At 32.8% G+C, this 21,599-nt stretch overlaps 2 protein-coding genes across 2 annotated transcripts; one reads left to right on the top strand and one right to left on the bottom strand.

Moving 5' to 3' along the window:
* Nucleotides 1-406: 406 nt before the first annotated feature.
* Nucleotides 407-4,109, top strand: LOC126688294 (uncharacterized). The gene is made up of 4 exons (XM_050382940.2): nt 407-710; nt 795-874; nt 3,242-3,384; nt 3,608-4,109. Exons 3-4 carry the CDS (start codon nt 3,265-3,267, stop codon nt 3,839-3,841), a joined length of 354 nt encoding a protein of 117 aa, XP_050238897.1. The 5' UTR covers nt 407-710; nt 795-874; nt 3,242-3,264; the 3' UTR covers nt 3,842-4,109.
* A 6,540-nt stretch (nt 4,110-10,649) lies between these two features.
* LOC126686162 (cytochrome P450 71A1-like) lies at nt 10,650-12,987 on the bottom strand. Its single transcript, XM_050380197.2, has 2 exons — nt 11,907-12,987; nt 10,650-11,344 (listed from the first exon to the last, which is right to left on the bottom strand). Exons 1-2 carry the CDS (start codon nt 12,837-12,839, stop codon nt 10,745-10,747), a joined length of 1,533 nt encoding a protein of 510 aa, XP_050236154.1. The 5' UTR covers nt 12,840-12,987; the 3' UTR covers nt 10,650-10,744.
* Between the last annotated feature and the right edge of the window lie 8,612 nt (nt 12,988-21,599).

Below are 21,599 nucleotides of genomic sequence, written 5' to 3'. Positions count from 1 at the left end.
GAACAAAATCAACTTGTAAAATCATAAATTAATTATAAACTATGTCCTATTTAGCATTCTGACTTATTTTATATCCATGTTGACCATTCCTAACTTAGTTCAAAAAAGGCTTGAATTGTATATGATTTACTTTCTTTGGAAGGGAAATATTTCTTCACGTGTTCTAAGCAAAGTTTTTTGAAAGGTTATTTGTCAAGCCTTCGATAATGGAAGTTTGAGAATTTCTAATTTAAATATTAGAAATCAAAATCTTTTATTCAAGTGGATATGGAAATTGCGTGTAATACCCCGTAATTTATTTTAACTTTTTCCGATGAGTTTTCGGTTATAATTTGGAATCGTTCATTGTCCGATTCATGGTATGATCAACTTCCGAGTGGGCCTCATTTGATTTGGCTCATGCATTTGATTTACAATTTCATTAGTTTGGAAATAATTAATTTTAGGCTATGAAATTCATACAAAACCCATGCATGGTTAAGTTTAGGCCCATGATGCTTTGTTCAAATTTTGGCCCATAGAATGGTTAAGTTTGGCAATACAAAAAAAAATTGAGCAGTGATGTTACTTCCTTATTCATATAGACCTGCTATTCATTTTCTTACGTTCTTTTGTACAAACCCTATCTTTTTCATAAAATCCTAGCCCCCTTTAACCCATTACAATCTGAATCAACACAACCTTCATTCCTTCTATTTCCGCTTGATTTGGTAAGTTAATTTCACATCTCTTTTCCTAGTTCTTTTTTTCGATATCGTTCTCGTGGTTTGTAACTTTGTTGTTCTTCATGATAGCTTCAAATCTGAAGCGTTTATCTTCGTTTCATCTATTTCAATCGTTCTCGATCATCCCTTACACGTTGGAAACATATTTGGTACGTATAACTTGTTCGTTTAATCGTCGCTACAATTCTATTCTTTGTTGCTGTCGTTATTAGTCTTTCGCTGTTACATGTTGCTATGGTTTGTGAGATTAGATCAGCTCATGTTTCTTGCCTTTGTTGCCGCTGTTCTTTGTCGCATGACGTTACCGTGTTGTGCAACCGAAATCTCATGTCATTTGTTGTTGATGATTTTAATATGGGCAGTAATCTTAATTAGGGTTTCTTGTTATAATGAATTAGTTCCTTTATATGAGTTGGATTTGTTGTGATCTAGAATTGAGATTAGAAAGGTTTGTTTGATTTATGTGTATTGATATGTTTCATTATTTTGCACTATTATGGTTCTGTTATGTCGAGCTTTGTTAACTTGAAGAAGATGGCTTGTGCATTATTGCTGGGCGGGTTTACTTTTTTATAAATGATGGGCTTAGTGTTTTGTATGGGCTTGTTCAAATGGAAGTTGACCAGATATTATTCACATCAGTACTAATGCCTTAAGTTGGATATGGCATTGTTCCATCATATTAAATTCTAATACTTGCCCAGCTATAGTACTAATTTATGTTTGAAAGTGTAGTCTAATTATTTCTTTTATTCATTATGCTCCCTATTTCGTAAAGGCCTAATCACTCAAAAACCCCTCACCTTTAAACTTTTTTTCAATTCTACCCCGACGTTGAAAATTTGTCAATTTTACCCACTTTTGAATTTTCCGTTTTCAATTGTACCCCAATATTTTAATTTTTGTTAATTTTTTTACTTAAATGATGAAATCATTCAATTAATTAAGTCTAAACATGAAATTAAATTCTTTTTTATTCAATAAAGTACAAATAAGTCCTTTATTTTTAAAAACTAACTAAAAACCATAATCAAATTAACACTAATTTAAATTCTTAATTAATTTAAATAAATTTAAATAAATTTTAAAAATATACAATTAATATATGCAAGACATGGAGAATGTTTTAAACAAATTTCCAAACGCAAAAGACGTTAATTTAATTTTTCAGGGTACAATTGAAACACAAAAATGCAAAATAGGGTAAAATTGACAAATTTTCAACGTCAGGGTATGATTGAAAAAGGGCTAAAAAGTCGGGGTTTTTTAAGATATTAGGCCTTTCGTAAAACTAATACATAGGTTATATTGTTTCATTGGACAATAATTATTTTTTATCAAAAGTATACTTTATTAAAATAATATTAATCTATATTATAAATCAATTGATTAATTTATTTATTTTAAATAATTTAGGTTGAACAATTGATCTACTTTAATATAAATTTAAAATTTATTTATTTTATGCAAATCTATTTTTTTTTAAATTTAGATTTTGAGATTTTGGCTTAGCGTGCCAATATGATTAAATTTAGATTTTGAGATTTTGAGATTTTTTTTAAATTTAGATTTTGAGCTTTGTTAACTTGAAGAAGATGGCTTGTGCATTATTGCTGGGCGGGTTTACTTTTTTATAAATGATGGGCTTAGTGTTTTGTATGGGCTTGTTCAAATGGAAGTTGACCAGATATTGTTCACATCAGTACTAATGCCTTAAGTTGGATATGGCATTGTTCCATCATATTAAATTCTAATAGAGTTATTTAGATAGACTACGGGCTTTGCCCAACTTAATTAGTTAATTACAGACCTAAGTTTGAAAGTTGAGATTTGCCATTCCATCTCTTTTAATTAGATTTTTAACCTTTGTAATGTCAATTTTTATACTTTCAGAATAAGAAAAATACGGTTCCAAAATTCAGAGAGGTTGCATGTCGTGATTCTTGCGAGATTCACGCCTACCTTTTCTCCATTCAAAATCTGATTGCCATTTCTTTCAAACTTCCCATTTCTGTTGCTTTTCAAAATTTGAATTCAGAATGGTTTCAATTAGGTCAGCCTCTAAAAATTCTCCCCCGCAAAAAATGAACATATCGACATCTAATCCGAGTTCTAGCAAAAGAAAAATTGATTTTGCTACGGAAACGAAGAATCGCCGAGCTGTTGTTCATGAAAACGATGACAGTGACTTCGACGATTTCAAAATACCTCCTAAGAAGACGGATAGGCCTGTTTCATCTGGAATATTTGCTATAAAGGTATTTTTAATTTTTTAACAATTTCATTATGGTTTTATAAGTTTTATAGGGAATTTATAGTTTTTTGTTTGTGTTTGTTTCGGTTCAATAGGTGTTTGGTGTTGTTTTCAGTAATAATTGCAAATAATTTTTTCTGTTGTTTATTGTTTCTTTTAGTGAATATATTTGACTGTGTGTATTTACTATTTTGCTATTTAAATGATTTTTATGTAGAATTGGGATTATTTCATACAAACTTCTAACCATTTTCCTATTAAGGTTACCCATCTGATCAAACCAAGATGTATAGCGAGTTTTCGTTATTCAAGACCTACGTTGAGAAGCAGTTTTTTGAAGTTTTAAGTGTATTGTCTGATTTGAAGAGTGCTGTGTGTTTGAATGATCATCACGATCATGTGACGGTAAACCTCTGAATCACAACTACTCTACTAGTTATTTTTGATATGTGTTAATTAAATTTTAGTTAAATTTTTGTTACTGTTAGTTACTGTCTGGTTAACCGTTAGTAACTATTTGGTTAACTATTATTCAAATTTTATTGGCTATCAATTGGTTACTATCTGGTTAACCATAGGCACACTATTATTTTGTTATTTGTTTTTAATTCATGTTATATTTTTTTAGGAAGATGTTGCTGGAGATGTTTCATCCTTAGAAGCTACCCAAAGTATGCTATCCAAGAAATCTGATGACGGAGACCATGATGCTGTGGAGACATCTAAAGATGTTTTTGAATCTGGTACAGCAAAGGAGGATCATGTTCAAAATGATGGACAAGATGGTGATAAGAAACCTGAAGATGACTCTAATTGTATTGGGAACGTCTTGGTTACCTATTGTATCGGTATGGACGGATGAAGCTTGAAAGGGACATTCAAAGCGACGAGGTGGTTGAACCGAAACCGAAACTGAAGTCTGGAAGACCAAAGAAAATTCCTCAACATATCATAGAATAGTTTGTTTACTTTGAATTTTATGATATCAGTTTGGAATACTTTTTTCTTGTTATTTTAGTACTTTATTAGCAGTAGTACATTTTGGTAATAGTTAGTATGTTTTTACATTTTGGGTACCTGTTGGCATACAATTAGGTACCAGTTGATATACATTTGGGTACTATTTGGCATACTAAGGTTTTCTTAATACTGGATATGTTATTAAATTACATTATATTGTTTATATGGTTAGGTATATAGTTGGTCTTATAATGGTAGACCAGCAACATCAATTTAAATCAATATATACTTGCGCATTTTTTGTTAATTATCTTCTATATAATACACACGTCAATTATTATTAAATTTGTCTTATAATATTTGGTCAGCTTTTAGTTAACTTTTAAAACCTAATAAACTGGTTTAATTCAGTATATAATTGGTTATCGTTTGGTTGACCATTGGCTAACTAATTAATAGATTATAAATTTATCAGCGTTTTACTCATAATTTACTAATATCTAATAGTATACTAAAAGTAAAATTAATAATTTTTTTATATAATTTGTTTAAAATGCATAATTCAAGTTTACGAGCAATTTATGAACGATTTATTAACAATATATTCCAAATAAAATTTATTACAAGTTAACCAACAATTTACCCAAAATTAACCATTGGTTAACCAACACCCGGAACAAATACAAACACTCATAAGCATTTCTTCAAACACCAAGAGTGCAGCATCAAAATCAGACCACCATCGACAACCACCGTCATCCACAACCATCAAATTAGATAATCTCTTCAAATCACAAAGAAATTAAATGAGAAAAAAAGAGGATCATTAAAGCAAAATAGCTGCCGCCTCTACTGGTGGTGCCACTGTTGATGGTGGGAAGAACGACGACGAAATGGAAAAGATAACATCGCTGAAAAGAATGATAACCTTCATCACGGAATCCAAATCGACCATCGCAGCCTCCACCATAGCGACCTCCACGTCCGCCGCTGAATCTTCAACCTTTTTCTCTTCAATTGATTGGATTCTCTGAAATTTCTTGCTTTTGTATTAACGGAAATTTCTTGCTTTTGCTCTCTATTATTTGACGCAATTCTCTGTAATCTTTCACTTTTGAAGAACTGAATATCAACAGATTTTATGGAATTAAAGATTTTTCTAATTAAAAAAGATTTGTGTGAATCAAAAGTTGAGAGTAATTTTAGGAGAATCTTTAATAAGAGTTGATTGTTACCTTAATCAATTGTTAATCGTATTTCTCTAATTTAAGAAAGTTAATTTTGCAAGAAAAAATAAGAAAAAGTTAATTGTCTAAATAGAAAATGTTGGGCGTAATTATGGGATTATTTATGCTTAAGTTGTGCAATTGTCAATTTTTCTCATTCTAATACTTGCCCAGCTATAGTACTAATTTATGTTTGAAAGTGTAGTCTAATTATTTCTTTTATTCATTATGCTCCCTATTTCGTAAAACTAATACATAGGTTATATTGTTCCATTGGACAATAATTATTTTTTATCAAAAGTATACTTTATTAAAATAATATTAATCTATATTATAAATCAATTGATTAATTTATTTATTTTAAATAATTTAGGTTGAACAATTGATCTACTTTAATATAAATTTAAAATTTATTTATTTTATGCAAATCTATTTTTTTTTAAATTTAGATTTTGAGATTTTGGCTTAGCGTGCCAATATAATTAAATTTATATTTCTAACTTTTGAATTTCGTTTCGAGTTATAGATTGTCAAATTGAAAACAATAATTATTTTATAATCTAAATTAATATAATTACTCGGATAATTATATTTGATTTAAAATATATTTTTGGTATGTCTTTTTGGCTAAATTATAATTTAGTCCTTGAACGTTTTTAGAACTTATTTGATTGAGTTTTGGTTGTAACTTGGGTTACTTGAAGTTAAAGCTATTGGGTTCCGTTTTAAATATTGATTTATTATTTTATCAAAGTGGATTCTATAATTATAAATTATGGTTTATAATTGGATATGATCATATTTATTTTATCAAGTTATTTTTGGAAATTATAAACTTTGGTTTATATTTTGATAAAATATTTGGGTCGGGTTAGACTTGGGTCACCCGACATGTGAGGTAGCTTAGTAGGTATTGGTAACTCGGCTAACCCAATATTTGAGGAAATGGATTTAATTTATTATTTAAATATTATTTAAGTAATATTTTCTGGAACGGATTTTAAAGCGGGAACCCAATAGACCTGTCTTATTTATTTGTTTGAGTATTGTGTTACTCGATGTGGTTCGTTTTTGACTCGGATCATTACATGATTATTTGTTCATTCTGTTCTGACTATGTTTGTACTTGACTCGGTATTGTGTTAGTCCTATGTGGTGTCTAGTACTCTCTAGAATTAGGGGTTGATTTTAACATTGAGTTTACTCTGTTCTTAGACTCGTCGAATGTGTGTGTTTCGGAGTCGATTCAGGTTTTGTCACTTGCCAGGTTTTCACGTCGATTAGCAAGCAGTGAGTTTGTAGTGCTATTTACCGCTTTATTAAGTACCGCATCATATTTTAATATTATAAATGTTTTTTGAACTGTTTTTACGGATTATGGATCTGGATTGAAACGAGTTGCTCGATAGGCTTGTATCGAGACTGTGTGCACCGGTAAGTACTCTGGGAATCGGCACACTAAAGTCTTGCTCACGCTGGTATATATATATGACGAGGATTTATTCCCGTCCACTCTGGGTTTATCAGTATGCTATGTCATACTTACGCTGGGATCATTTCAATACTGTTTTCCATAATCATATTATATTAGTATAAAATGTTTTGATTTAAGGGTTTTAAACTTAATAAATGTAAATAGTATTGCGAACTCATCTTAGTATATCTGACCCCGTTGTTTTCCCAAATTTTCCAGGTTTATGATTTAAAAGCTGGTCCACTCCGATTCTTTTGATTCATCGGAGGTTTTTATGTTATTTAAACTAGTTACTGTTTTCGAACTCTTAGACCGCAGTAGAACTAGTTTATATATTACATTTGTTATTGCACTTGAAATTGTCGATTAGATCGATTATTTATTATTAGCATGTTTACACTGGATTATTTCAATATTATATTTAAGGCATGCTGTTGAGCATTTTGAATATTTAAATTATTTATATTAGAACTGTAATATAAATTACTAGACTTAGGTTGGAGTCTCGGTTGCCCCCGAGCATTTTTTTGCAGGTTTAAATATTTATTTGATGTCCGCAAGGCTTGCTACGGGTTTTGGTACGACCATACCCATACCCTAGCGCCGGTCACGATTCATGAAATTGGGTCGTGACATTGCGGATCAATAATGGTGACTCACTTTGGTTCAATGTTCTTTCTTGTCCCTCGTCTAATAATGGTTGGGGTTCATTGAATAATGGAGAGGCAAAAGAAAATGTTATTTATTTGGCGCAGCATTAGAAAATCTTGTTGTAAAGATTCAGAAGCTTGAGATTTCTTTATCGCAAATATCAATTTTATTGTGGGAGAAGGAAAGGATATATCCTTGTAGAGTGACAATTTCCTAGGGAATGGTGCAACATCTAAGTTACTTCTTAGGCTTTACAATCTTTCAGATCAAAAACGGGAAAGATTGAAGGCGCCGCTTGAGAGGAGCTGAATCATTGTTACTTCGTTACTTAGAATCAATTTTCTCAAATATCTCTTCACGTTTGGACGTTGTTGAATGGAATTCCAACTCAAAAATCTTCAGACCTATGTCCTATTGTTATCTCCGAGCTGGTGGTTATAGAAGAGAACACACTGGTCCGACCGTTGTCACTGCAGTAGTTCAACATCGATGGTCATCTGCTAGAACTGCAACCATCTTCACGTCATAGCTGCTATTGGACGTGCAAACAGTGTACTGGCTGCTGAAGATCCAGCTCGGCAGCAACATATCGTTTCCCTACTGAAGCACATGTGCATTCTATTCCAGCAACAGTAAGTAATGAATCTATACATGTAGGATAACGTATGGATGATGCTCAGGATATATGTTTCACTGTTCAAGCAAGTATGGAAATTTATAGCGCCAACTCGAGTTAAGTTTATCATTTGGCTTGCTTTACATAATAGAGTTCCATTTTTTGTTTTCTTTTGGCTATTCGCTCTATTGTTATACTGGATAATTCTTTGTGTTCGCTATATGGTGTTGTGAAAACGCAAGCACATATTTTTATTCATTATAGCTTTGCAAGAAGCATCTGGTGTGGTATTTTTAAGAAGTCAGATGTGTGGATCTCACTAAAGGAAATTCGTGTTTACTTGTATGATGGATTATTTGCTTGAGCTGTTTAATAGGGTAATTGATTTTGAAGGTTACTGTACTTTTCAAAAATTACAAAATGGTGACCAAACTTCAAAACGTAACATTTTAGTTACTATACTATTTGGTTATGTTAAGATAGAAGGATTTTTGGTCACCGAAGAAAATTATTTCGAGTCGATTTTTTATTGATTGTGTGTATATATGAAATATAAGATATTATTTGTTATAAATAATCAAAATTTGATTACTACATATGTATAATTGACCGTAAAACACTCAAAAACCTTCCAAATTCACATATTTGAAAGTTTAGTAACCATTTTGTTACGTTTTGAAGTTCGGTCACCATTTTGCAATTCTTGAAAAGTACAGTGACCCCTAGAATCAATTACCCTGTTTAATAATTATGATTGCAATACAAGAAAGAATTGGCTCTTGCTGGCTAGATATCTCCCAATCAGAAACTCTTAGCCAATGCTCTCAAGCCAATTTTGTGTTGCAAAAAAGGTTCATGCACAAATGCTTGAGATTGGTGGTGTGGGTTTAAGCAAGAAATCTAAACTTGATGTCTACTTAAGTGAGGCAATAGTTCCTAATGATGGAAATTTTGATATCTTGAGATGACCGAAGTTCAATTATCAAAGGTTTCCAATCCTATCTAGACTTGCTCGTGATGTACTTTCAGTACCAGCCTTCATAGTTTCTTCATAGTCTACTTTTAGCACTGGTGGAAGAGTGTTTGATGACTTCAGGAGTTGTTAACTTTTAAGATTGTGGGGCCCTTGATTTGCACTCAAAATTGGCTTAGAGATCCATCAAATCATGTTTATGTTGAGCAGACTTTGGAGGAGTTAGAATAGGTAGAAGAAGGTATACTAATCTGTATTTGTATTGTATTGTCATATCCCATAAAATTAAATGTCGGTTCTGCCATGTGTAAAGGTATCTATAACTTAAAAGGTAAAAGTTAATAGTAAATTTAGAATAAGAAAATTTTATTTGGAACTTAATTAATTTATCAAAAGATAATTACTTAAGAAATTTTGGAAATTATACATTGAAACTTAATTTCGGAAGTTTATACTGAAATTCAATATTTTCAGGTTAGAAATTAATTTTTATGAGAATTATGAAGTGATACATTATGTATACTAAATATATATATAAGAGTACTTAGTTTAGTAATTTAAATTTAAGATTTAAAAACAATTTGGTGATGAAAATCAAAATTAAGGGCTTGGGGGTGGAATTGAAATTCAAAAGTAAGGATTTGAGTGCAATTCATAAAATTGCAACATTAGAGTGAAATAAAAAAGAGATTAAAAATGAGTGGTTTTTTGTCAATAATTTTTAATTTTTTGTGTAATGGGCCGTTATAATATTTAATCTTTAATCTTTTTGTTGTCAATAATCTTTTTTTGACCATTATAATATTTAATCTAAATCTTATTATCAGTGTATTTTTTTTACCTTATATATATGCATATAAATTTTTTAAGTTTAATTTAAATTTTATATACTTTTTGTTATGTGAGAACTGACCGAACAAAACCGAAGGGGGAATTTGGTTTTCCAAATAGTAGAGTTTAGTTCGGTTTTCAGTATTTTTCACAACGACTGAATCGAACTGAGCTCACCCCTAATAATCATATACTAATTTTATAAATAATCATATATACAAAAGTTGAATGGAACAAGAACTAATATTTTAAAGAGTATATCTATCAATTATCTAATCTCTAAGTATAAATTACTCATTTTAAAGCATAAAATGCTTAGAAACACATGCCATCCATAAATTAGCTGGCGTCAAACTCAAAACGATAGATTTCAAAAAAACATATAAAAACTTTGCTGGAAAGAGTTCCAAGAAGCAAACAGCAAAAATAAAAAGATTAATCCATTTTAAGATCTTTAAATTTTATATTTTTAGTTTATTCGATCCCTTAACTTCTATTTAATTTTATATGGTCCCTTAACTTCTATTTGATCTTATTTGGTCCTTGTACTTTAATTTTTTTGCTTTCTCGAGTTTTAAACGGATGAAAGTTCATGGAATAGATAAACTAAAAAATGTAAAATTGAAGGACCAAATAAATTAAAAATGTAAAGTTCAGGAACCAGATAAGACCAAATAGAATTTTAAGGATCTGATAAATTAAAAACGTAAAATTGAGGAACCTTATAATGAATTAGTCCAAAATAAAACAAAAAGTTGAATTACATTCATCATATTTCACATTTTAGGCATAACATAGATTTGAAAATCAAGAAGAATAGGGATGTGCCATTACCCAAAAAGATTTTCTCTGAAAGAATAACAAATGTATAAAACTCACTTATATCCAGATCCTCTGCCCTAACACCATCAGGCTTCAGGCAGCTCCCAATCAAACAAATAAAGCAAATTAGCCAAACATACTCAACAAACAAAATAAAAAGTGAAATTACAATCAACATATTACATATTTTAGGCATAATATAAATTGCAAAACTAAGAAGTATAGGGATGTGCCACAACCCAAAGAGATTTTTTCTTAAAAATAACAAATGTATAAACCTCACTCATATCCAAATCCTCAGCATTTTCACCATCAGGCAGCTCCCAATCAAACAAATACAATAAATTAGCCAAAACATACTCAACTTCTGCATATGCATATGCCAGTCCCGGACAACCCCTTCGTCCACTTCCGAATGAAAACAGCAGTTTCTTATTAGTTTCATCGGAACATTCTAAAAACCTCTCCGGCGCAAATTCCTCTGCATCATCCCATAAACTTGGGTCTCTTTGGATTTGCCATGTATTAATCAACACTCTTGTTTTTGCAGGTATGTCATAGCCTTGAAGCTTAACACTTGCTGATGTTTGTTTTGGCATCATTGCTGATGCATGAAACCTCACAATCTCTTTCATTATACATCTTAAGTAGACCATTTTGTTTATGTCTGTTTGAGTTATTTTCGAGTTTTTCCCGACCACTCGTCTTATTTCTTCTTGTGCTTTCTTTCTGATTCTTGGATTTTTCATTAGTTCTGCCATCATCCATTCCATTAGTGCTGCTGTTGAGTCTATTCCTCCCACAAACATGTCCTGTCACAAAAAAAAACTTATTTTTAGCACAACAGAGAGAAGCCTATTATAAATGTTTCTCGAGTCCTACTGTGATATATATTGTACGAAAACTTTTCGAGTTTGATGTTTTCGGTATTTCATTTATATTTTTAGAAATACTTAAAACTCCGAAACTCATCTTTATAAATAAAGAGGATTGAAAAGAAACAAAAAGATAAGATGTAAACTTTTCAAATCTTATGTTTTACTTAGTATTTTGTTTCAGTTTAGAAACACTTTTACAAACTCGACAACTCTTATTTATAATCTATTATTATAAAAAAATATGTTTTGAGTTTTAGAGTTCCCGTGCTCCGTAGATCTTATTATTTCCGTTTTCAGAAACCTTTCTGAATTTCCTAAACAATAAGCTACTTGTAAAGAAATATTTTTCCGCCAATTTTCATTTCGGCATTTTCCCTTTAACGTTTTAGTTTCCATTTTCTTACAACACAAAATCAGACCAAGTCATAGATTTGACTTGGTGATCCGCTTATTTCAGTTTCAGGATCAACTGGTCTAACAGGATTCAATCACTTACCATCAGAATAGCTTTAAGGTTGTCTTTGGAGAGATCAAGTTCAAGCCCTTCCTTTCGGAGATAAAGAAGAATATCAATCAAATACTTTTTATCTTCAGCTTTCTCATCATCATTCATCAAACTCTCGCGATCTTCGATCACACGATTAAAGAAATCGCTTAATTCTTTCGAAACAGTTTCCAAATCTCCAATCAATCCGCTAAAATGATCGATAAATCCCAGAAATGGAAACAAATCTTTAAAACAATAAGCTGATAAAAGCTTCATACTCCTCCGCGCCAATTCTCCGAAATTCTTATATTTTCCATTATTTTCATCATCATAAATAGAACCAAAAGCTGTTCTTGATAATATATTATGAGCAAGACCCATAAACATGTCACTTATATTAATCGTTTCTCCGCTCGAAACGCGTATTTTCTCGACAGCTTTCGAAACTTCTTCTTCTCTGATGAAATGAAATTCCTGAACTCGTTTTTGACTCAGCAATTGAAGAACACACAGCTTTTTTGCTTCTCTAGAATGGTCACTGTAAGGGCCAAATGCCATGTCAGCGCATCCTCTGAATACAATTCCGACACCTGTCAAAGAAGGTCTGTCAGCAAAAGCAACATCGTGATTTTTAGTGATTTCTCTAGCTATCTCTACCGATGAAACCACAACCGTCGGTACTTGACCAAGATGCAAGAGCATCAACGGTCCATATTTGTTGGAAAGAGTTCTGAATGATCTGTAAGGTAGTGAGCTTAGCTGGTGGAGGTTTCCGATTAAGGGTAGTTTTGGCGGCGATGGAGGAAGATTCAGTTTGCTGGTGTTTTTCTTGGATTTGAGTAGAAACAGAAGAGAAAAGATGACAAGAAAACTGAGGATTAAGGGATTTAAAAGAATTTCTTGCAATTGGGTCCATTCATGGAGAAAAATTTGTGGCTTCATTTTCAGTTTGAAGGTACTGAATTTAGGTACTGAGCTTGTTCTTTAAAGAACTGAATCTTATGATCATTAGTTAAGAAAAGACAAAACATAATTTTTCTTATTACAAAATTTCGTTTGTCTTCATTGATAACCAAAGATGCTGAAACGTTAAACAGAATCTATACACGAAGTAAAGACCAAAATTACGTTGATGCAAAGATAATATTATAAGAGATAATTAATTGCTAAACAATCCATATGACTCTTAGAAAATTTAAAATTTAATTATCTGTATCTTTTTTATTTTTGGAATGTCATGTATGATCTTTTATTTTATTTTTATAATTTTATGCAACTCGATTATCTAAATCTTATTTTATTAGTTGTTACGTACTATTGACATATAGTTTTCTCCGATTAGATATATTAACTTTGGATGATTGAATTGTATGAAGAAAAAAATATTAAAATGAGCACTAGAACTGTGGTAGTATAATATATACTATTTTATTGTTGATATTATTATTTTTAAACAATTATTTGATGTTTCGAATAGTTAAATTTATATTAAAATTCCTAAATTGCTATCCAATTAGTTCAATAAAACCTACCCTTTGGGCGACTTGTTTTTATCAAAGATAAATTGCTATCTAACCTCTATATGAATTAAATTTTTAATATTTTAATACTCTTTTTGCCCTCTCATAATTTTTCTAAACAAGCAGATGCATATATGGTGTCTAGCAAATTAGCAATATTTATTTTGCAAGATCAATCCATCTCAAGTATGGAAACAAATTTTTAAGGCCGAATAATGATAAAAGCTCTGTTGTCTTTTCTCACAATTCGCCAAAAAAATATACAATACATTATGCCTGGCATGATCGTTAATTATCTTGGTTGTGAGGCTTGAAAAGATATAATACTGGCTCCTTTAACAATAAATCTGATTTTCAAATTTTAGTAAATTATTAAGGCTAATTAACAATAATCATTTGTTAATAGATGGCATAATATGGAAGTGGAAGATGCATTTGGAATAATATGAGCAATTCGTTTAAGAATTACTCACATTGAATTTGGAAAAGTGATCAGCCGCGATCTCTCAACTTTCTTACTGCTTGCAATTCATAAATATATTTTTTTATAAAATTATGGAAGTGAAAGATGCATTTGGAATAATATGAGCAATTCGTTTAAGAATTACTCACATTGAATTTGGAAAAGTGATCAGCCGCGATCTCTCAACTTTCTTACTGCTTGCAATTCATAAATATATTTTTTTATGAAATTCAATTGAATTTCTACAACATATGTATTTAGTTTAAATAAATTTTCACAATTGAAATTTATATTTATACTCAAAATACAATATTCAATTTATTTCACTTAATTTAATATATTTTATATTTAAAATTCGGAAAATCAAATACAAAAATTCATTTTTCAAAAGATTTTCATGTAGAATTCATTTAGAAAGGGGTTTACTATTCATCGCCCCAAATTACTACCCACCGCCCAAGTTTTGACTGAAATGCCCCTAACATAATTTCAATTCAAAAACAAAAACACAAAAATCCTCTCAACTCAAAAATCTCTCAAACTCAACCTAAAATATCCTGAGAGACGAGCGTCCTAGTGGACCATCGCCAAACAATGGCGATGGCGCCTATGGGCCATCGTCATCGTCTGGCGATGGCCCATAGGCGCCATCGCCCTTGTTTGGCGATGGTCCACTGGGACAATCGTCCCCCGGGGACGATTGTCCCTGTGCACCATCGCCATCGCCAAGCGATGGTGCACAGGGCCATCGCCATCGCCGGGCGATGGCCCTTTAAAAAAGTTAAAAATAATTTTTTTTTTATTAAAACAGTTAAAAACGAAAAAAATTAATTATCGGAGGTTCCCGACTTTTATCTCCCGTCGATTGCGACATAAATCGGCTCCGGTTATCGTCGTGATTTTAGGTTGAGTTTGAGAGATTTTTGAGTTGAGAGGATTTTTGTTTTTTTGTTTTTGAATTGAAAATATGATAGGGGCATTTCAGTCAAAACTTTGGGTAGTAATTTGGGGCGGTAAATAGTAGTCCACTTTAGAAATGAAATGAATTGAAATAAATTCTACACTGAAATTAATCCAAACAGCCCCTTAGAATTAAATATGAATATTTATTGGCTAAATTCATTCTGAAGTCTTTTCTATTAACTTTTATTTTATTTTATTTTTTATAAATATTTTATATTTATATAGTCCTTAATTACAGTGGCAGAGTTATAATTTAGATTTAGGAGAGGTGAGGTTTAATTCATAAAACAAAGATTTTATTGCTTAAACAATCATACTTTTTTAGCGTGTTTTGTAATTTTAATACAATTTTTTATTTTGGCAATTTAATAAAGAAACTATCATTTTTTTTTATAATTTTAGACATTTAACAATTTTATGTCATAAAAATACTGATGTGGATGCCGGACTAAACACTGTTCTAGTATCCACATAAATTTTTTTTAATGAAAAATAGTTCGGTATCTAAAATTGTAAAAAAATCAAAAGTTGGTGTTTAAAATTACCAAATAAAAATTCGTGTTAAAACACACTAAGTTCGTGATTTTTAAAGCAACTAAACCTAAAATAAAATAAAATAGAATGATAATAATGTAAAAAATTACTTATTTGAATTAGATTTGTCAATTTACTTTTATGGCTTGTAATTTCTACATAAATTTAAAAAAAAGTATAATTATTATATAAACGTAATTAATTTATATAAACAAAATGAAAATGAAAATAAAAAATTTTACTCACATGAAAATAGTTAGTTTTGAAAGAAAAAAAATAATAGAGAAAAATTAGAAAAATAAAAAGTGAAAAACTGTTCTTGATAAGAGTATGAAATGAAGGAGGAATATTGTCACGACCCAAATTATTGAGCCGAGACCGGCGCTAGGGAATGGGAGTGGTAGCTCCGAAACCCGTAGCAAGCCTAAAACCACTCTAACTTTTTCGCGGAAACGCAAACACAACTATCCTATAAACATGTAATAAGAAGACACGTTTACAATCATAACGTACATCATATATATCACATCATCGATACAACCATAGTGGGCATCTCACTTCCGTAACTTGTACGTACTAGCCCGTCTATCGATCAATACAAAACTGACAACCAAAAGACGTCACATCAAACAAACATTAAATACGTACACAACCTATAAAACCTAACTATACTAGGCTAAGACTCGTCACACGTATACTACTGCAGCACCAAGGGGTTTTGTACCCAGCACACCAAAGACGGTCTGTCTGATCCGACTCTAAACACCTGAAAACATCAATGTGAGGGGTCAGTATTTGGGGAAATACTGAGTGAGAAAACACATTACTAAGGTATTATAGAAAATAACATCGCATTTAAAACAAAACACATATATACAAACATATTATACTTCAAGCATTTGATCCGATCGAAACCCTAATACCTTAGTATGCTTAATGAACATTATCACAACATCTAACGATCGATCGATATGAGTCCGGGATAGTTCAACCAGCCGACTCGCAGATACAGGCCCCGGGATAGTTCAACCAGATAGGCTCTGTATCGCATGCACAAACAAGTATGATAGACGACCCATGAAATCTCTATCTATGACTTACCCGGACGCTGGTGATCACACAGCCTATTGACACCCAATAGGTAGCTTGTTTCCCCCGGATCATATACTAGTTTTCACAATCTATATATATTCGATAATACGATGTACAAATTCATTTCTATCGATAAAATACTATAGCATGCGATGTAGTTTAATATTATACTTATAATATAAAAACTATCTATTGCGTAATAATACTCAAAGTAAAGTATAACTCACAACGATCGCTATTCCTTATATCCAAACGTAAGCTCCACACGTCATTCACTCTTTTAACTATTCCAGCTCGTCGATCTCGTACCTCGTCGATGTATCCACTTCCTATTCAAATCATATGTACGTTTAATCCATCATCGTAAACTTAATACTAAAACTCTAAGTTATAAACTTAGTTCGATATGATCGTATTCCTGATACGACTCTTGACTTCGATAATATTTTAATCCAATTTTCTCGAAAATATCAAATCTCTAGATCAAATAGACGTCATACACTCGTGAATACGAGCCGGGGTACACGGGCGTGCCCCGAGGTGGGTTCACGATCGTGCAACCAAGTGCACGTTCGTGCACCTCAGGGGTACACGTTCGTGTACTTTAGGTACACGATCGTGTACCTTGCTAGGTGCACGTTCGTGTACTTTCAGTACACGTTCGTGCACCCGTGGTACACGGTCGTGTACCACGTGCACAGCTCCTCGGAAGTTGATTTCCGGGGTTTTATCACCATTCCGACATGCTTCACACATCCATACTCAAAACCCATATCTCGGTTTCTTCAAAAACGTCATAATAATTTCAAAAACGTCAAATTCGAATCCAAAATCGTTAAAACGATAAAGCCGCTCGAAACCTTAAACCAAAACGTCAAGCTTACCTCGATTGACGCTCGTAGAAGATAGATAATTGAATTCTCAATCCATCGGCGCGAGAATCACTCGATTCGGACGAGAAACGGCGAAGCGGCGACGGATCGAAGTTATCGCCGAAACCCTCGCCTCCCATTTCTTTTCTTCTGCTCTCAGCTCCTTCTTCTTCTTCTTTCATTCATATCTATATATTGGCTAAAAGTCTGTTTTGATCCCTCACTTCTTTAACTTAAACCAATTCTCTTTTAAACTTTCAATTTTTTTAACCAAACGGTTAATTATCCTTTTAACTCGATTATCTACGTATTATTTATATCCCAATAAATAATACTACTCCAAAAATAATTATTTCCGTCGATAATCTTCCAATTTCTATTCTCGAGGCTAAATTGGCTAATTTACACTTTGGTCCTTGAACTCTTCAAAATTGGCAATTTAGCCCAAAATGAATCCGCGTCCAAATTTTAAAAGGTCTCCGATTGACCTGAAACTTTTACCACCAATACTATAAAACATTTCGCGGACCTTGGCGAAATAATTCCATTTTCGGACTTAACTGGTTAAATTACCACTTTAGTCCCTGAACTCTAGTTTGTAACTTTTCTTGATATTTTTCCTTATTTTCTTATTCTAATCTTCAAACATATACGTCTTACTCCATATTATCCTTTTCTTTAATATCCCATATCTTTATCTTTGCAACTCCGGTCCTTTTCTGCCGGACACGTTGCACTAAACGGCACCTGAACTTACGGGGTATTACATTCTTCCCCCCTTATAAAAATTCGTCCTCGAATTTTCATACAACCTTTTTACTTATCTTAAACCCTTGACCCTTTTCATTTGTTCCTTGTTTAACATTCAATACTATGTACTTTGTATTCTATCACACGCTTTCTTGACTCGTCGCTCCTATCCTTGTACATTTATCGCCGATATCCTTATTAAATCCGACGTCTTTCTAATATCACACAATATCCACCTCATCTTATCATAAGGGCAATCTTCTATCTTCAAAGCATGAACTATAAATCGATTCCTATACTCAACTATCCTCTTTTCATACTCCTATCATACAATATGAACGTCCTAGTTCACCATCCAATCATTTTCATTCCGCTATTCACGTACATCTATCATTTACTTCTCTTATACAAACTTCATCCTTCACATCCACTTCTTCTCTTATATCCTTGTTTAGGATCTTTGACATCCCGTCAAAGAAATACTTACTTTCTAACACATCACTAATCAGGCACATATCACTGTCCAACGTATTCACGATCTTAACTATATACTAGCTCGTTAACTTGAAACTAAGTTCATATCCTAGAAGCATAACGTCTATGTTTTCGCAACTATACGTATTCATTCGCTTCTTGGTCTTGATCGCAGCTGGCTCGCGAGCACTTCACTTCCGTCACAGAGTTCTGGTCTAGGTATACTTACATGAAAACAAAACTCTTTCAAAACTCTTTCGATAAAACGATTCATTTTGAACTTTAAATCAAATTTCATTTTCATTTTAACAAAATTGTGCACTAGGGTGATGACGTCTCTCATCCCCAAAGAGTTGCCACATCTCATCTTTTCGTCCGAACATAATGCATATGATGCATGTCCTATTGATGTATGTACAGATATATGTAGTGATGCACTTCTATCAATGTCGTGGCACTTATCGATGACTATCGCGGGTCTAGGCACAACTATGTTTTCAAAATCGTTTACACAAACAACTTTCAAAAAGTTTTAAACTTCGAGTTTTGTAAGTTCTCTAGACATTTAAACTCTGTACACGGTAGGTTCTTCCACTTCTGTAACTTCATACTTTTTCTTCATGCACATCTTAACCCTTCAATCGATTCCGACAATTCGATTTCGATACCATCTATACGCCATATACGTATTTCGCAAAGAAACAAACAAAGGTTTCACAATCCATCGATCATACTTGTCATAATGGAACAAACAAGAATTTCACAATCAATCAATTCGATCACAAAACAAATAATACAAACGACTTGGATCAGACATGGCTCAATTCTATAGCTGCAGTAGTTCCTAGCTTAGTCTAATGACATAATACCTAGGAACAAACAAACACCAATCACAGACTCGCAGTGGTATCATGGACCAACTACACTCAAATCACATATTAGCAGAGGTAACTGGACCAACTGCTCTGATACCAACTTTGTCACGACCCAAATTATTGAGCCGAGACCGGCGCTAGGGAATGGGAGTGGTAGCTCCGAAACCCGTAGCAAGCCTAAAACCACTCTAACTTTTTCGCGGAAACGCAAACACAACTATCCTATAAACATGTAATAAGAAGACACGTTTACAATCATAACGTACATCATATATATCACATCATCGATACAACCATAGTGGGCATCTCACTTCCGTAACTTGTACGTACTAGCCCGTCTATCGATCAATACAAAACTGACAACCAAAAGACGTCACATCAAACAAACATTAAATACGTACACAACCTATAAAACCTAACTATACTAGGCTAAGACTCGTCACACGTATACTACTGCAGCACCAAGGGGTTTTGTACCCAGCACACCAAAGACGGTCTGTCTGATCCGACTCTAAACACCTGAAAACATCAATGTGAGGGGTCAGTATTTGGGGAAATACTGAGTGAGAAAACACATTACTAAGGTATTATAGAAAATAACATCGCATTTAAAACAAAACACATATATACAAACATATTATACTTCAAGCATTTGATCCGATCGAAACCCTAATACCTTAGTATGCTTAATGAACATTATCACAACATCTAACGATCGATCGATATGAGTCCGGGATAGTTCAACCAGCCGACTCGCAGATACAGGCCCCGGGATAGTTCAACCAGATAGGCTCTGTATCGCATGCACAAACAAGTATGATAGACGACCCATGAAATCTCTATCTATGACTTACCCGGACGCTGGTGATCACACAGCCTATTGACACCCAATAGGTAGCTTGTTTCCCCCGGATCATATACTAGTTTTCACAATCTATATATATTCGATAATACGATGTACAAATTCATTTCTATCGATAAAATACTATAGCATGCGATGTAGTTTAATATTATACTTATAATATAAAAACTATCTATTGCGTAATAATACTCAAAGTAAAGTATAACTCACAACGATCGCTATTCCTTATATCCAAACGTAAGCTCCACACGTCATTCACTCTTTTAACTATTCCAGCTCGTCGATCTCGTACCTCGTCGATGTATCCACTTCCTATTCAAATCATATGTACGTTTAATCCATCATCGTAAACTTAATACTAAAACTCTAAGTTATAAACTTAGTTCGATATGATCGTATTCCTGATACGACTCTTGACTTCGATAATATTTTAATCCAATTTTCTCGAAAATATCAAATCTCTAGATCAAATAGACGTCATACACTCGTGAATACGAGCCGGGGTACACGGGCGTGCCCCGAGGTGGGTTCACGATCGTGCAACCAAGTGCACGTTCGTGCACCTCAGGGGTACACGTTCGTGTACTTTAGGTACACGATCGTGTACCTTGCTAGGTGCACGTTCGTGTACTTTCAGTACACGTTCGTGCACCCGTGGTACACGGTCGTGTACCACGTGCACAGCTCCTCGGAAGTTGATTTCCGGGGTTTTATCACCATTCCGACATGCTTCACACATCCATACTCAAAACCCATATCTCGGTTTCTTCAAAAACGTCATAATAATTTCAAAAACGTCAAATTCGAATCCAAAATCGTTAAAACGATAAAGCCGCTCGAAACCTTAAACCAAAACGTCAAGCTTACCTCGATTGACGCTCGTAGAAGATAGATAATTGAATTCTCAATCCATCGGCGCGAGAATCACTCGATTCGGACGAGAAACGGCGAAGCGGCGACGGATCGAAGTTATCGCCGAAACCCTCGCCTCCCATTTCTTTTCTTCTGCTCTCAGCTCCTTCTTCTTCTTCTTTCATTCATATCTATATATTGGCTAAAAGTCTGTTTTGATCCCTCACTTCTTTAACTTAAACCAATTCTCTTTTAAACTTTCAATTTTTTTAACCAAACGGTTAATTATCCTTTTAACTCGATTATCTACGTATTATTTATATCCCAATAAATAATACTACTCCAAAAATAATTATTTCCGTCGATAATCTTCCAATTTCTATTCTCGAGGCTAAATTGGCTAATTTACACTTTGGTCCTTGAACTCTTCAAAATTGGCAATTTA

The sequence above is a fragment of the Mercurialis annua genome, linkage group LG6 (assembly GCF_937616625.2).
Source record: "Mercurialis annua linkage group LG6, ddMerAnnu1.2, whole genome shotgun sequence".
In the NCBI taxonomy this organism is placed as follows: Eukaryota; Viridiplantae; Streptophyta; class Magnoliopsida; order Malpighiales; family Euphorbiaceae; genus Mercurialis; species Mercurialis annua.
The sequence above is the reverse complement of the archived record's forward strand: the minus strand, read 5'-3'. Positions and strand labels throughout refer to the sequence as shown.

Excerpts from the sequence above, each read along its gene's own strand:
- LOC126686162 (XM_050380197.2), bottom strand. The coding sequence starts at position 12,839 with ATGAAGCCACAAATTTTTCTCCATGAATGGACCCAATTGCAAGAAATT. Across the intron at positions 11,345-11,906 it reads ACCTTAAAGCTATTCTGATG|GACATGTTTGTGGGAGGAAT; the intron begins GTAAGTGATTGA and ends TTTTTGTGACAG.
- LOC126688294 (XM_050382940.2), top strand. The coding sequence starts at position 3,265 with ATGTATAGCGAGTTTTCGTTATTCAAGACCTACGTTGAGAAGCAGTTT. Across the intron at positions 3,385-3,607 it reads ATCATCACGATCATGTGACG|GAAGATGTTGCTGGAGATGT; the intron begins GTAAACCTCTGA and ends ATATTTTTTTAG.